The sequence below is a fragment of the Thrips palmi genome, unplaced genomic scaffold (assembly GCF_012932325.1).
Source record: "Thrips palmi isolate BJ-2018 unplaced genomic scaffold, TpBJ-2018v1 HiC_scaffold_18, whole genome shotgun sequence".
Classification (NCBI taxonomy): Eukaryota; Metazoa; Arthropoda; class Insecta; order Thysanoptera; family Thripidae; genus Thrips; species Thrips palmi.
The window spans coordinates 12,270,938-12,287,978 of NW_023144627.1; the positions used below are offsets into that span (position 1 = coordinate 12,270,938).

Consider the following 17,041-nt stretch of genomic DNA (forward strand, 5'->3'; position numbering starts at 1 on the left):
GGATTACTTCTCCAAGGCCTCGCACTCTGGTTTGCATACGCTTGAGTGTGTGTGTGTGTGTGTGTGTGTGCGTGTGTGTGTTTGCGCGCGTCATGAAGTATAAAGGGATGAAGGCTACTCCACTCGTACCAGGAACGACACGCGGATGTCCGGCAACCCTCCCCGTCTTGCACCGCTCTTCACGTAAGCGAGTCATTGCGCCTTGCAGACCCGCTGACCTGCACAACTCACGCTTTCTTGGGCACTCCTCTCAACACTCGCTTTCAAAAAAAGGACGAACTTCGTCGCTTTTATTTATTCTGGCGTGGTTCCTGCTTGCGTCAGGACAATGTCGTCGGTTTGCAACTGATCCAGTATCTTTGCGAGAGAAAGACACTTCGTTGCAGGACGGGCCGCGTGGCGCTGCTGGCCCGCGCCACCGAGTCCTCGGGGGACACGGAGTTGGCGGCGTTGATGCGCGCCATGCTGCCGCGCGTCGACGAGGACCTCAACTGCCTGGCGCTCATCGGGGACCGCATGCACCAGGTCGTGTTCGGCAAGGCCTTCTACAAGCGCCTGGGCCTCACGCCCGTGTTCAAGGTCAGCCGCACAGTGGATTTGCCAGAAGACCGGTGGAGGCGGCCAAAACTTTAGACGCGTTTTGAGCTCCAGAGTCACAAAATGGGACTCGAACCGAACGTGTGACCCCACCAACGGACTGCTCTCCGAACGGGGAATCCATTGGTGGGGTCACACGTTCGGTTTGAGTCCTGTTTAGCGACTCTGGAGCTCAAACCGCGTCTAGATTTTTGGCCGCCTCCACCGGTCTTCTGGCCCACTGCAAGCCGGTTCGTTTTATTTCTAAAAAAAATTGGAAAGCGCGTTCGGTAAAAAGTCAATTTGGAGACGGTGGCACACGAGCAGCAGCCTCCTAATAATGAACGACGACGTCGGCGTCGCGGCGGTCTCCGCGGCGGCGGCGATTCCAAGTCATCTCGCCGAGCGGCACTTCAATTTCCTGGCAGCCTCCATGGAGGCGCGCGGGCCCGGCCAGGCCCAGCCAGCGCCGCCTGTTGTCACCGTCTCGCTTTAATGGGTGTCGGCTGCCAGCCCCGCCAGCCCCGCCAGCCCCGCCAGGCCGGCGAGGCGAAAACTTTACTCCGATAGACATCGCGCAGCCATGGCGCAGCCGAAGGACGAGGGCTCGAGACGTTCTCGGCGGCGGGAGCGCCTGCGCGGCAGGCAATGCACGCCACGGCTGCCTCGCGGGTCGGCCTATCCTGGAGACTGCAGGCGCTCCGGCCGAGGAGGCAAAGATCCCCACGACGCACCGGGGTGGTGCTTCACGTCGCTACACTGCTGCAGGTGCTGGTGCGCGACAACGAGGACCTGCTCTCCCCCAACTACCGCACCCTCAAGGTGATCCGGCAGGTGCGCAAGGAGGGCTGCCGCGCCTACTTCCTGCTGCTGGCCAACGGCATCCAGTTGGCCAGGCTGCTCCGCTTCGGCGACTCGTGAGTCTCCCTGCAAGAAGGAGACCCCACAGAGTCGCACTGTGCGTCGTGCAGCGCACTGCAGAATCTCGGGACGTTTGAAATTGGCCGCGGGCCTTACTGCATTTTCTTTGACGGCGGCCGGCAAGGCTGTCCGTCCGTCGCGTCGCGTCGCAGCAGAACCCCGCTGCCCCGTTTCCGACCGGCGAGACCTCTGGTGACGACGCGACGCGCAGAGGCAGCGAAGGGTGGCAGCGTGGCGGCAGCCCCAGGGGCCACGCCACTGGAAGCAGCTGGAAGCAGCTGGAGAGGAATCCGGAATTGGAATCGCGGCCGGCGGAGTAATGAACGCGGGACGCCGAGGCCGGATGGAAACTGAAAAGGCCGCGGAGCGAGTATTTGAACCCGCGTCGCCCGCTTTTGTCGCAATGTCACCCGGCCCGCCGGGCCGGACGTTTCCAGAGAACGTATTAAGCGTTGTACTTGGGATAGATTACTTTGTTTCATCTCGTTCCAGGTCGTTTTCAGGCTTTTGACCCTTTTGCGCGTGGTCGTGTTTTTTTTCTTTTATAAAGCTGCTCTTGGCGAAACTTCACCGGCACGCCCGAGTTCGAATACCGAGAAAAAGCGTGTACTTTTTCCCCTGTTCCTCCGGCAGCCGTTTTTGTCCAGGAACCGCGTCCTGGACACCCGCGCCAAGTTCGTGCTGCTGTACGACCACAGGCTGCTCAGCCCGGACCTGCACTACTTGTGGAAGAAGATCGTCAACGTGGTCTTCGTGCGCCGCTTCGGGGGACCCTGGGCCGCGGCGAGCCTGGCCGGTGAGCGAAAAAAACAACAACATCGGAACAAAAACCAACTGGAAATTTTAATTTGTATTTGCCAATCCAACGACACGCTTCGTTGCTAAGCCCCTCCCCCTCCCTTTTTTCCGTTTCCGTAGACTAGATTAATGAGACAAATCCGTCCTCGAGCTGGCTGCCGCCTCTCAAAAAGCTTATTTTTTAGGAATAAATAAATAAATATGAAGTAAAAATATTAAATAAATACGGGGGAGTCTCCAATCAAGGACACGCGCGTCCTGCTCCTCGACAGAGTTTTCCGATCTCATCTTGCCATCGTCCAGGGAAGCCGGCCTTTATGTCGACACGGACCCCCTCACCCTCCATGATGAAGTAATGTGTGGCCCGGCCCTGGGGACCCCCTCCCCCCCTCCCCTCGCAGAGGGTGTTTCCAGAAAGCTTAGCGAGACGCTGGAGGGTCAGTTCATAAACCGAGAAACAAATTTACTGTCTGTGTGTGTGTGTGTGTGTGTGTGTGAGAGAGAGAGAGAGAGAGAGAGAGAGAGAGAGAGAGAGAGAGAGAGAGAGAGAGAGAGAGAGAAAGGGGAGGGGGGGGGGCGCAGGGTGGTGGGCTATTTGATTGCGCTCTCAGCACACAAGGTAGGTACTGGGGAAGGTACCTGGGCGAGGCTGGTCACTAAGTAAGGAGGGTTGGCCTAAAAGACGGACCCTAAACAGTGGAGGGAGGGGCACAGCTCCGAGCGGGGCCGGGGGCAGTTGAAAGGGGGGCGGGGGCGGATAAAGGGTGGGTGGCTTAGGAACAAGATACACAGGTTAGGCGGTTTGCACCAAACCAAACACTTGCCACGTTAAACATTTCTCCCGGATGAGGAATGCTTACGGCCTGCTCGAAGTTTAAGGCGTTGCACGTTGCAGTGCCCCCCCCCCTCTAGCAGAAGACGGGAAAGCAAGCGGAGCAACCGCCCTAGCAGGGTCGCTGTCCCCCGCACACATTTGCCGTCAACACTAGTGCGGACTGTGCACCGTTCAAAATAGTGTCAAAAAGAAAATCACTTCTTCGTAGATTGCCTGACCCCGGTCCACGTTATTTTCAGGCAGATATTTCTATTGCCGGGGGGATTCCAATGCCGCGCGCGTTGCGGTGACAGTCGAGTAAACCGCGACGGGTGAATAAATAAAATCGAATTGGATTGCCTTTGTTTTGTTTGTCTTTCCGTGTGTGTTGCGCGGCGGCCGCGGCGGAGGTCGGGGCGCGTTGCGTGCGCATGCGACGCGCTTTGCTTTAAAGGCCTCTCGTCTCTCGTTAATCTTGCATCGGCAATCGGCGACGCCCTGAAGAATTCAGTCCAAAGTCGCCCCCCCTCCCCCTTCATCGTGTCGCCGAGTGGGCGCGAAACGGTGGAGGTGCCGCCGCCGCGCCGCCCTGTTGCTCATTCTCCAAACCGTCCACGCTGCTCGCCGAGCCGCCTGCCAGCCATCCCGCCGCCAATATTGCGCGCCGCGGCAGGGCGGCAGGGCGGCAGGGCGCTCCGTCCCGCCAATTTTAAAAGCGTCGTGGTGTCCGGATTGAAGAAACCGAGATAGGCGGCGGCGAGGCGGCGGGGCGACGGCGAGGGAGGCGAGGGAAAATGTAAGAGCGGGAAAAGAAATTGGACCGCCTCGTCACTGTGCAGTGTGCTTGCAGGCAGGAGGTCCTCCTGGTTCGAGCTGTCCACCGTTCCCTTCCCCGCGCCCATCCGCGGCGTCCTGGTCACCCGCAGGCTGGACATCTGGCGGCGGGGCGCCTTCCGGCAGAACGTGGACCTCTTCAGGTCAGAAATTGAGGAAGAAAAGATAACTACAAGAAAAACAACATGGCTTTGCACAAAAAAATTTTCAAAAAAAAAAATCAAACGAAAAGTTGTACCAAAACAGTTTAAAAATTTCAAATGAACAACAAAAAATTGTACAATTTTTTTTAAAATTTCAGAAAAAAAAATTGTAGCAAAATCGCTTTATTGAAAAAATGGCAAAAATGGAAGGTTGATTGGCGTTTCAGGGACAAGACGTCGGACCTGCAGAACGAGACGCTGGCCGTGGTGACGTTCCAGCACGTGCCCGCCTCCTACAAGACCACGTCGCGCCACGTGACGGGCCAGTACGGCGAGAGCACGTCCGGATTCAGTGGCCTCGAAGTGCAGGTCACTGAGTCTTTCTGGCGCCGAGGTTTAGGGAGGGGGGGTTCGCCAGGGATTGGCGGAACGGGGGCGTGGAGGGAGGGGGAGACTGAGAGAGACGCGATGCAAAAGGAAACTGCTGGCTCTGTGGCTGGCTACCTAAGTACGAGTGCCTTCGGGTGTCTCCCTCGCCCCCTTTGACAACACCACAGCCCTCGCCCGGCCCGCCGCAGCCACGGCCGCAGCCAGACGTACGGACCCGCCGCACCGGAGCCCGATGCAACGAGCGTGCTTGGCTCGGGGGCGGTCGGGGGGCGGTCGGGGGGCGGTCGGGGGGCGGTCGGGGGGCGGTCGGGGCGGCCCTTGGACCGAGACGTAGTGCCCGTCACTGCCTTCCAGAAAGCGACTGGCTGTTCCGGCCGCCGCGGGATGATGACTGGCTTTCCGAGCGGTGGACAGAGACGGCCTCGGAGTGGTCCGTTTTGCTTTGTGGGTCCGACTGTCTGCTCTTACGAGTTGGGGCGGATTGGGGAAATAAACTTGCACAACTCGAGGAGCGAAGTTGTCCCGCGAGTTGGCAACAGGATGTTGATGCTCCGCAGGTGATGCAGGCCCTGGCGCGTGCCATGAACTTCTTGCCGCGCCTGTACGAGCCGCCGAACGCCGACAAGGAGCAGTGGGGCCGGCGGCAGCTGGACGGCTCGCTGTCGGGCCTCCTGGGCGAGGTACAGTCAACCCCAGCGCCGGCAGCGGAAAGCAAGCGGGCAAAAATAAATCGCTTTGTGCACGAAACCGCACCCGCAGCTGGCAGTGTACGAGTCAAAGTCGAATTTGAAATGTTTGCTCAGTGCCGTGCCTTCAGCGTGCCTTCCTTGCCCCGGGCTGCAGGCATTACCCCGCCTCGGCCCCGCCCCCTCCCGCACGCTCGCTCGCTTTGATCCTGTTTGCCTACAAGCAGGCCCGGCAGGCCAAGCACGGCACCTTATCAGCCTTGTTTTGCCTGCAGGTGATCTCCGGCCGGGCCGAGCTGGTGCTGGGCGACCTGCACTACACCCCGTTTCACCTCCAGCTGCTGGACCTGTCCGTGCCGTACCACTCCGAGTGCCTCACCTTCCTCACCCCGGAGGGCACCACGGACAACAGCTGGCAGACACTCATCCTGCCCTTCAAGTGCGTCACAAGTGCGGCGAGGACGAGGAGGGGGAGAGGACGGCAAATCCTGTTTCAAACCCGGTACCGCAATTACTGCGGTTGGAAGCAAGGGCCCTTTTCGCCCTTGCAGTTCCAACAAAAGCAGGGAAAAACGAAATGGAAGACTGGTATTCGAACCCGCGACCCAACCGAGGGCCTTTTTTCTCCCGCTTCCTCCGTCCATTCAACAGGCCGGAGATGTGGCTGGCGGTGGGGCTGGCGCTGGCTGGGGGCGGCCTGGTGTTCTTCGTGCTGGCGCGGGCGGGGCCGAGCGAGCCGGCGGACTGCCCGGCCCCGGCGTCCGGCCCCGTGGACGCCGTGGACGCCGTGGAGACTCGCCGGCAGCGGCTGGGAGGTAACGCGACGAGCGCGACGCGACGCCAGCGGGCCGGAATGACTGGGCCTCAGCCCGTCGGTCGGAAGGCTCGGACCGGTGTCAAAACGAAAAACGATTTCCTCCTCGGCGTTGGCGCGCCGAAGTTTGCCGCGGATGCAGTCGTGTCGGAAGGCCTCCCTTCTGGGCGGGCAGTGGGCCAGAAGACCGGTGGAGGCGGTCGAAATCCCGGACGCGTTTTGAGCTCCAGAGTCGCTAAATGGGACTCGAACCGAACGTGTGACCCCACCAATGGATTGCTCTCCGAACGAGGAATCCATTTGGTGGGGTCACTCGTTCGGTTCGAGTCCTGTTTAGCGACTCTGGAGCTCAAAACGCGTCTAAGGTTTCGGCCGCCTCCACCGGTCCTCTGGCCCTGCGTTGGCAACCCTTTCCACGCGGCGGATCGCGGGGAACTAGTGTAGTGGCTACACTGTCCTTGCAGTGGCCTTGCGGCAGGCCGGGCATGCCGCCGCCAGGGCCGCCAACCGGCTCGGCGAGGGCGTCCGCCGCCTGTCCACGCAGATGCCGCATCTGCCGCCCTTGCCGCTGCGGCTGCGGCGCCGCGCCCAGATGGCCGCCGTCTCCGAGTTCGCCGAGGAGGCGGAGAAGGAGAAGCACCCCGTCAAGTGGACTCCAGGCAAGCAGTAATTGAAGGCAGCCGTTGCCTGTAATTGGCCACAGTGAGGGACGCCGGGCAAAAAAAAAAAAAAAAAAAAAAGCGCGGACGGGAAGCGGAAGTAGCTTCCGACCGCGGCGAGGCGAGGCGAGGCGACGTGGAATCGACACTCATTGGGAACACGCGGCCGGTTCCGAATTCCGATTCACTCCAGCCCTTTCGCGCCACCAAGGAGAGGGAAAGGTCAGAACGGGCTCGGTACTTGACCGATGGAGTTTTCTTTATAACTTGGGCGGCCGCCTGAGGTACCTCCTGGTTCGCCTCTGAATCGGAGCGAAAGTACCCGGCAGTCATTTTCCCGTCCGCACAAACACAGCGCACCTGATAAAAACACGTGGAACATGCTTCCGGACACGATGAAAAAGCACGAGGGTATATTTAGCAAAAGCGCGCCAGGATGGGAGCGGACCTCGTTGTTTTTTGCAGAAATTTCGTGTATGACTTTTAATTTTTTGGCCAAAGACCGGGTGTGGTGGCCGGGCCATGGCCGGGCCAGCCGCCGCGGTGCGGTCGCAGCGGTCGCCCCGCCCCTTTTGCACAGGGAAATATGTGTGACGGTGATGGAGGGCGGCCGCCGTCGTCCGCGCCATCCTGATGGCCGGCCCTTGAAATAATAGCGGAGTAAAAGAGGAACAAAAAGAAAAAGGGCCACAAAGCGATTAATAACGCCGGCATCGGGGGGCAGCTGGCAAGGGCTCGCCAGCTGCAGACGGCAAGTATTCGCAAGACCGAATGACTGCCGGGCTGCCCTGTGATTGGCCAACACCGCATCCTTGTGACGTCACTGACAGCCTTTCGACCTCCCAATGTGACGCTGGTGCATCTTTGGGCATCGGCCAACCCCTTTGGCAACGCAGAGGACGTCTTCTACCCCATGTGTGCCATCCAGCTCGGAACGGCCCCCCTTTCTGGCCCTCCAGGAGCTCATTTTCGGGTGGAGTGTCGCCTCGAACCGCGGACGCGCGCGGACGCGTCCACTTGACCTGTTTTACGATCAATATGTAGCCGCCGCAGCGCCACTGCTCGGTTTATCATCGTAACCATCTCGGAGACAATCTGCTCAGTCGATGACAGGCGTAAAACCTCAGACGGGGCTCGGGCTCGGCCACGGGGCCACGGGGGCACCCCTGCCCCAAGCGGCATCGCCTCACAGTTAAAAACAATTCGGAAAATCTTTGAAACAGCGTTCCGAAGCTTCCAGAAGGCTTCCTTTTTTTGTACTGCACCTGTCGGGAACTCACGCAAAACAGAAACATTTGTGGCTTTTGGGAGTTTTTCGGAGATCGTAGACAATTTACCGCCAGCAAAGTTCTCCGCCTTCTTGTCACCCGTGACCTTGCCTTTTGTTTTCCCCCTCTCTGTGATTTTGGCGGGAGAATCGCTACCTTGCCCCGACGCGACGCCCTTGGCCGCCAGGGAAATCCTCGCCGTTTTGTCGCGGGCTGTACACACTCTGTCAGTGTACTTGGAGCGAGTGCGTTCGGAAGCGGCAGCGACACCAACGCCCCAGGACTCAAGGCCTCAAGGACTCGAGGCGCCGCCCGGCAGCGCCAAGGCAGCGCCCGGCCTCGGCCGCCTGTCTGGCGTCGTTCTCGGCGAGCGTGTTCCCCGCGCAACGCGCAGCGCGAGGCCACACTTAATTTCGGCGGGCCGCGGCACAGTGGGCCAGAAGACCGGTGGGGGCGGCCAAAACTCTGGACGCGTTTTGAGCTCCAGAGTCGCTAAACAGGACTCGAACCGAACGTGTGATGCCACCAATGGTGCTCTCCGAACGAGGAATCCATTGGTGGGGGTCACTCGTTCGGTTCAATTCCCACTTAGCGACTTTGGAGCTCAAAACGCGTCTAGAGTTTTGGCCGCTTCCACCGGTCTTATGGCCCACTGGTGCACTGTAACCGGATATAGCGCAGCTACTTCCGGTGGCGGTAGGAAGCGGCCGAGGCGGGCCAGCGGCGTAAATCTGGCCGAACGCGCAGCCGTCTGATGCAAGGCAAATTTGATTCATGAAACACAACGCACTGCGCGGCGCGCGAGGGCGCGAGGGCGGAGGGACGGACGGTCGGCCCGGGGGCAGCTGCCCGCAAGCCACGTCCGGGCCGAGCGGGAAAACGAGTCCAAACTCACAGTTTTGGAAAACTGTTTGTGAATTTGTTTTCGGGTCGATGGCTGGGCGGCTGCTCTACACTACGTTCCACGGTGGGCCAAAAACTCCAGACGCGTGTTGTGCTGCAGAGTCGCCAAATGGGACTCGAACCGAGCGTGTGACCCCACCATTGGATCCCTTGTTCGGAGAGCAACCCAATGGTGGGGTCACACGTTCGATTCGAGTCCCATTTAGCGACTCTGGAGCTCAAAACGCGTCCGGGATTTTGACCTCCTTGCGCACAGGCGTCCCGGAGCACGACGAGGCCCCCGAGAAGACGGCGGGCCACCTGTTCGCCGAGTCGCTGGGCTCCTCCATGCTCTACACGTGCGGCATGCTGCTGGGCGTGTCCCTGCCCCGCATCCCCACGGCCTGGCCGGTCAGGGTGTTGACGGGCTGGTGGTGGCTCTACAGCATCCTGGTGGTGGTGGCGTACCGCGCCGCGCTCACCGCCATCCTCGCCAACCCGGCGCCCAAGTACGTCACCGAGATGGACCCATCTCCACGGCACTGCAAACACTTACCGAACGGATTGACACGATTCATAAATCACGTAACGGGCTGGAAGATGGAAGCGACCCTCAACATGTCCCGTCCCCCAAGGATGGATGGGCGAGATTTTGATGAAGATTCATGAGGCTGCGTCTCAGCCCGGCCCATGGCCCTCAAGCCGAGCACCTAGACTTGCTTAATTGGCCCCCGAGTGCAAAACAGTGTAGCGTTGCGTCACTTGATGGCCTCCGTCACGCCCCCTTGCCCCACTGGTAATGAGCAGCATCAGCGATAGCGCGGGAAATATGTACACAGCCCGCCTTTGCCCAAACAGAAAAAAAAAGGTCCGCGGAGAGAGACTTCCTTTGGTTACAGGATCACCATTGACTCCCTGGAGCAGCTGGCCGATTCGTCCCTGGAGGTGGGCGGCTGGGGGGAGCACCAGAAGGACTTCTTCCTGACGTCCCTCGACGAGGCGGGCCAGAAAGTGGGGCGCCGCTTCGAGGTAGGCCGCGGCGGCCGCAGTGCGTCTCACTGCGTCTCTCAATAGGCCCCAAAAATGAAAGTAGGTCCTTTCAAGGAACATCAAAGAGCGGACCTCTCCCAGAAAAAACACGTCGATTTCTTAAATGAGTTTCAAGTGTCTTCAAACTAAGTAAATTTAGTATTAAAAAAAAAAACTTTTTGAATGCGGATGTTTCTCGTGTTCTCCCCTCGCAGACCCGTCCATCCCGTTTTGCTGGCCTTTGATTCATTCATTCCACTGCCCAAAAAAGAACAGCACGCGAAAACAGCAAAAAAAGTGCACTAAATAACTGTATTCTTTTGTGCACGAGCCTTTGGCCACTCCCCCCTTTTTTCGCATGGTAAACAAAGCAACTCGCGGAATTACTGCATGTCATTCATGTGTCGACTGGCGAGGGCCCGTCCGGCCATCGGCTGTAAAATGCCGGAACGGTTGGCTGCTGACAGGTGACCGATGACTGGGAGAACGGGGTGGAGCGCGTGGCGCAGGGGAGCTTCGCCTACTACGAGAACTCGCACTTCCTGCGCTACGCCGCGGCGCGCAGGAGGATGAAAATCGCCAAGCAGAGTGAAGGGTGAGTGGCGAGCAAGCAATCTGGCCAAAAATGCTCACACTTTTCGCTGACGATGAAAAAGAACTTATTAAAAGTATATCATTCGGCACGCATTGCGACACTTGCGCCGACTTTCCTAAACCGTTCTCGCAGTTCATTAAACTAAGTATGAGCATCACAACTCCGATAACAGCAGCAGAGCTTTCCGAGTGGCGACGCGACGCCGCCGCTTCGTTTCAATTATTGTTGCCGCCCCGGCGGCCCGCCGCGCATACAAATCAACTCACGCGCTATTCGCAGGCCAAACAACAACAACGGCACCGCCAACAACAACAGCACCAGCGAGGCTGCCAATAGTGAGGCTGTTGCTGCGCCGGCCGCGCCCGGAAGCGGAGGCGGTGGCGGCGTGGCGGCGGGGAACGCCACGAGCCACGGGAACAGCAGCGAGGCGGCGGGCACCAACGCCACCGCCAACGCCACCAAGGACCAAGGTGACTAGGGTGACCCAGGTCACCAAAGACAAAGGTGACCGAGGTGACTAAAGACTAAGGTGACCAAGGTGACCGAGGACTATGGTGACCAAAGACCAAGGCGACCAAGGTGACAAGGGTGAAGGTGAGGGCGTCTTTGGCGCGTCTTTGCTTAGGGTGGGCGGTGCAAAGGCATTCAGCGAGCAAACAGCAATCAACACCCAGGGGCACGCCCCGCCCCGCCCCGCCAGGCCGCGCAACCCAGACGGCCCCGCGGTCCCGCCGGTGTAATCGCTTTTATACAAGACTTAAGTACTTAAAAAGGGCGGGGTCCACGGGGGCGCGTCGCGAGTGTTTCTAAAATGTTTACAAAACAGAAAAAAAAAACTGCAGGCTCTCTGTCGATTTTCGTGGAGCCTAGAGACGCGTTTTCAGCTCCGCAATCACCACCAGGCGATTGCTTTTGAAACTACGAGTCCGTGATGCGTCTTCAATTCCAGTTCGATTTGAAGGCACCGGAGTGAAAATAGTAAAAAAGAAAGCGGACAGAGTCGTGTGGTCAGGTCACAGGCCTTCCTACCACTCAGCACGTTCGAAGAGCGACCGCCGTAGAGGTGTTGCGAGTGCACTTTGGCCATGAAAATTGCATCCGGACGCCAGCCATCAATAAGTAAGTCGTTGGTAAATAATTCCGGGTGGCGGCGGGGGGCCTGCGGGGGCTGCTGCAGGGTCGGCCGAGTCGCGCCACCTGCACATCATGCGGGACTGCGTCATCAACATGCCCATCTCGCTGGGGCTGCAGAGGAACTCGCCGCTCAAGCCGCGCGTCGACCGCTTCCTGCGCCGCGTCATCGAGGCCGGCCTGGTGCACAAGTGGCTGACGGACGCCATGCTGGCCACCGCGGCCACGGACCCCAGGTACTCTAGACGCGTTTCGAGCTCCAGAGTCGCCAAACAGGACTCGAATCGAGCGAGGAATCCATTGGTGGGGTCACCCGTTCTGTTCGAGTCCTATTTAGCGGCTCTGGAGCTCAAAACGCGTCTAGAGTTTTGGCCGCCTCCACCGGTCTTCTGGCAAATCCACTGTGGGCATGCTGCAGCGGCCGCAAGGAGGAGGAGTCCGTGAAGGCCCTGATGGAGCTGCGCAAGCTGTACGGCGCCCTGGTGGCGCTGGGCGCGGGCTACCTGCTGTCCGCGCTCGCCCTGGTCGCCGAGCTGGCCTTCTACCGGGGCGTCGTGATGCGGCGGCCCGACTTCGACGTGTACGTGTACGCCAGGACGCCGCCCAGGCCGGCCGCCGCCACCAACACGCCGCTCGCCGCCGCCTGACACCACCGCCGTCACCAACTGCAAACTGACCGCCAAGTTACAAATTTTAACAACAAACCTGCCTGCTGAGTCCGGCCGCCCTCACAGCACTGCCACGCCGTCGCCGACGCCGCCAAGCTCGGAGGGTGAAGCGGTTTTCTCTCTCGCTCCACAGTGGGCCCGAAGACCGGTGAAGGCGGCCCAAAACTCTAGACGCGTTTTGAGCTCCAGAGTCGCTAAACGGGACTCGAACCAAAACGTGTGACCCCACCAATGGACTCCTCGTAAGGGTCGCAGGAGGAAGACCGGCCAAGGGAGGGATCGAGGCAAGATCAAGATCATATGGTCCGAGGACCTAAGTTGAAGGAGGGGCATGACGGAGGGGCTTGTCAAAGGGAACACGAGGGGGACAGACGGAAAGGAACGAGGAAACCCTGCCCAGCCAGCTGTTCAAACTACCTCGGCCACAAAGATCACGACTTGTGTGGTCGTCACTTTGATCAACAAATAGTTTGTCGCGCGGTATTCCGCACGGCGGGAGGCGCGAGTGGAATGGGCGGAAAGAGAGAGGGATGATGAGGGTGGGATGGAAATGGATCCGAGGCGGGCGATTAGAAGGAGAGGGGCGAACAGAGCGAGATGAGAGATGCAGTCCAATCGACACGAGAAAGGCGGGCTGAACGGCCGGGGCTCAGGTGGCGTGGCGCAGCACACTGTGAAAAACGAAGAAAGACATTTTTTGGGGTGGGAAACGCCGGAGACACTATAATAGGGGCGTTTGGTGGGCAAGGGAGTGAGCCAGAGGGTGGGCCAGATGTTGGGCCAGGGGGTGGGGCAGAGAGGGGGTGGGCTGTGCGAAGGCCGTTGGGCCAACGCTCCGGCTAAGTATGATCACCATGAACGAGCCGGGGCCGCTGAAGCACCGGTTTTATTGACGGAGGGTACCACTTACCAGGTACCAAGGCAGCAAGGCCTTGCCGGCAGCGAGGTACCGAGGGGCACTTAGTATGCACGGCAGCACTTGTTTGCCGTCACGCCGACAAAGCAGCCAGCCGTAACAAGTTACCCCGCTCGCCTCTGTGTGTGTGCGTGTGTGTGTAACGGTGGGCGTTTGATTTGTTAGCGCCGGCATGTACCTGTGGGTGCGGCCCACGAACGACACTCTCCATTTAACGATCACACACACAGTCACAAAAAAAACCATCGGAAACGAAATTTTATTCGTGTTAACTGGAGGGTGTGCTTTCATCAAACTTCTCTGTTTAACTTTTTGGCTGTGTAACTGATTCCGGAGCGGGAACCGCGAGGGGAACCGGAAGTCTGGGAGCGCCGAGGCGGCCGAGGGAAGGAAGCAGGGTGTGGCCCGAGGAACGCGAGGGCACCTCAACAATTATTTGCACACCGGCTCCAAGTGCCCTGCGCGCCCTGCGCGGCCCGGCGGCGTTCGAGAGTTCATCCAGACGGCTCCAGGAGAGAGAGAGAGAGAGAGAGCGTGGAAGTGCCGAAAAACAATAAATTGACAGAAGGACCTGGTGTGATTGAAACAAAATGATTAACCCTGGTATGACTACTTGGTGTCTGAACAAAGAGGGTGGGCGAAGTGCCAGGAAAGCAGCAGGGCCGCAGCGCACAGCAGACTCAGCGCTGTGCGCACCCTCGGCGCGGCACGGCGCGGCGGCCCACGGCATCGCGAGGGATCGTCGAGTTCGTATTTGCGGAGACAAAAGAAGAGCAGGCGGGACGGGCCAGTGGTCCCGTTGACAGCGGAGCCGAGCGGAGCCGAGCGGAGCAGAGGGAACGAGCCGAATGAACGCAGCGTGCAGGAAGAGCCAGCGGTGTTCCGAGTGACACTCCGCCTCCACCCCCACCCCTTTCCAAGCCGCGCACAGTGGGCTAGAAGACCGGTGGAGGTGGTCAAAACTCCGGACGCGTTTTGAGCTCCACCGTCGCTAAAGAGGACTCGAACGGAACGCGTGACACCACCAATGGATTGCTCTCCGAACGAGGAATCCGTTGGTGGGGTCACAAGCTTGGTTCGAGTCCTCTTCCAGCGACTCTGGAGCTCCAAACGCGTCTAGAGTTTTGGCCGCCTCCACCGGTCTTCTGGCCCACTGTGGCGCGCCCCCGCTCGCAAACACCCGCACCGCTTTTTGTGCAAAGAAAACAACACAATTCGGCCCTATTATTGTGTTGACGTTGGCGAAGGGTGCGGTGCCGTGTTGTTCCCTTCGCCGCCAAAGATGTTTCGGATTCCGAAATGGAGCCAGAGCAAAGAGAAAAACAGGGCGGGGGAAGGGCGAGGGCGTATGAAAATAATGAAAACAACTATACTGAAAAAGAGAGAGAGAAAAAGACATCTTCGCATTCATTACCGCTTCTTCTGAAACAGGGGCCGTTGGCCGGACAGACGGAGAGGATGGCGAGAGGCGGCAGTGGCGTGACGGAGAGGGATGAAGGCGGAGCCAGGCGGAGCGAGAGAGAGAGACGCGCGGCATGTTTTATTCAGAGGCAACGAATCAAAGTGGCGCTGCTGATGACGCCCCGTGCAGCAGGCCGAAGGGCGTTTTCGTCGCTCCGTCTCTGTCGCACTCACGCGCCTGCCGTCCGGGTGCGAGAGAGACGCAGCGACGGGGCGGCCCTTCGGCTGGTCAGGTCGGCCGAGGTTGGCGGGCCTGGCGCCGGAAGTTGCATCGGCCGTGGCGTGGCGCCGTGGCGGGAAGGGGGCAGCGTTTGAAGGGGGCGCCCCGGCGCGCCGTCCGAGCGGAGCGAACGGAGCACAGAGCACACAGTGGGCCAGAAGACCGGTGGAGGCAGTCAAAATCCCGGACGCGTTTTGAGCTCCAGAGTGACTAAACTGGACTCGAACCGAACGTGTGACCCCACCAATGGATTGCTCTCCGAACGAGGAATCCATTGGTGGGGTCACACTCGGTTCGAGTCCTCTTTAGCGACTCTGGAGCTTCAAACGCGTCCAGAGTTTTGGCCACCTACGCTGGTCTTCTGGTCCACTGTGCCGCGCCAGGGTAGAGGCCAGTCGGCTCGAAAAAAAAATCACGCAAAACAGTCCTAAAAAGCAACGACAATTATTGGACTCTACGATTATTTTTAACGCGACCGACTAAGTACCGTGTGAGTTGGAGATGACTTTGACAGTTATGCGACACGCGAAAGTTTGACGCGGCATGGCAGCGGATCCCGTCACGCCCGGTCATTGCCCGTCTCGGACGGTAAGGGGGGGGGGACATCGGCGTGGGCCTGTGGCTGCTGAGGAATGGACTGTAATACCGGGGGCGGTGAGGTCACCGCGCCGCGCCCCGCAACCAAGTAACAACGTGCCGGCGACGAGACGGGCAGGGGAGCATTTCAATGGACGTCTTCGCCTCTGGGGCAATCTTAGAGACACGCTCGTTTGAAAAAAAGAGCAACAGCTTTTTCTTGACTTTCTTTTCTTCTGTACCAAACGACTGGCTTCGGCCATTCGGTTTGTTGTTAGTTCCTCCCATCCCTTTTATTTTTTTGCCGTTTCTCCGCACTTGCCTATATTGTTTTGCTTCACGCCCGCGGCTCGTTTCGCGAATGCTTATCTTATTGCAGCCAGCAGGCTGACGTTCGGATGCAATTAAGGGTAACGTAATAACTGGCACTGCTCTTGTAAGCGACACCAGCCACGCTCTGCGAACGCGCTCTCTAGTACGACAAGCACTAACAATCACAAAAAAAAGAGGAACAACCGAAACGTGAGAAGTAATGAGTTCTAGCTCGTCACCCGCACTGGTAATCGCGTCCAACCTCCCACACAGCAAAAATCGTGACTGTCATCGGGAAGCGAGAAGGTCGAAGTCGGAGCGAGGCGGGGGAAGCATCGTGGAGGCCGCAGCATGGAGTATGGCCTCGAGCATGGCTCGCTACAGTGCAGGCTTCGATCAGGCCCAGATGGAAGGGCTCGCTGTGTACCAGGCAAACACCATGACATGTGCGGCGGCCCTGGCGGCCCTGGCGGGGAAGGGAAGGCTATGCTATGCAAGGGCTCTAGGTGGCGGCCGGGCCGAGGCAGGGCCGAGGCAGGGCCCGCCTGTGCAGCGCGTCGCCCGGGCCGTGCCGTGCCCAGCCGCACCCTCCGACAGATACATAAATGAATAGATTAGCTGCGACGTCGGGCCCACTGGGGGTCTGCCTGTTCGCCACTGGTTCTAATTCTCCGCCGCGAGGTTAACTTCATTCCGTATTCGGGCAGCACGCCGGCACACCCAGGGCGCCCCGCCCCGCCCCGCCCCGCCAAGTTCCTGCTCCTCCTCGTGCGTGGCGTATCGCGCTGCATGCTGGGGACGTTCTCGGGGACGTCGCGCTGCGTGGCGCTGCGTGGCGCCGTCGAGCGGAAAGGGCGTCGCGACGCTGCCTCTCTGTCGCACCGTCTTGGGGCGTGCCGCCTTGCGTGCCGCGCGGGTGCGAGAGAGAAGAAAACAGAACAGAACATAATAGACAAGCCGCTCTGCGAATCATACGCCTGGCCGTTCCGCACAGCACGCCGGAGCCAGACCGCGTGGAGGACTTTTCGGAAAACTACTTCTCGCAGCGCCATGAGCCAATTTGGAAGTCTTTGTCGACCCCGGTTCGCAGAATCGGGGCTGCAGCAGTCACAGTGCCGTGAATCTGTTGTGGTCAGCCAAACACACACACACACACGCGCGCGCGCGCGCGCGCGCACAGAGCTGTTGACCTATGAACGCTGTGCGTCGCTGTGCGTCGACGGAGAGAAAGCCGTCGTCTGCAGCGGAGTGCGCCGGGCTTGCTGGCCCAGGGTCACGGTCCTCTCCCCCTCCCCCTCCCCCGGCCGGAACGGACGGGGGCGTGCGCCTATATTGGCTCGCTACGTGT

The 17,041-nt window shown here is 59.6% G+C and overlaps 1 protein-coding gene across 1 annotated transcript; it reads left to right on the plus strand.

The window, feature by feature from the left end:
- Positions 1-462: 462 nt before the first annotated feature.
- LOC117644715 lies at positions 463-16,814 on the plus strand. The gene is given in 16 exon segments (XM_034384329.1): positions 463-579; positions 1,222-1,493; positions 2,145-2,293; positions 3,960-4,086; positions 4,314-4,455; positions 5,034-5,156; positions 5,438-5,601; positions 5,814-5,883; positions 6,455-6,635; positions 9,063-9,294; positions 9,685-9,814; positions 10,282-10,424; positions 11,380-11,387; positions 11,587-11,776; positions 11,959-12,118; positions 16,713-16,814. Coding segments are annotated over 16 exon segments (2,310 nt in total).
- Positions 16,815-17,041: the final 227 nt, after the last annotated feature.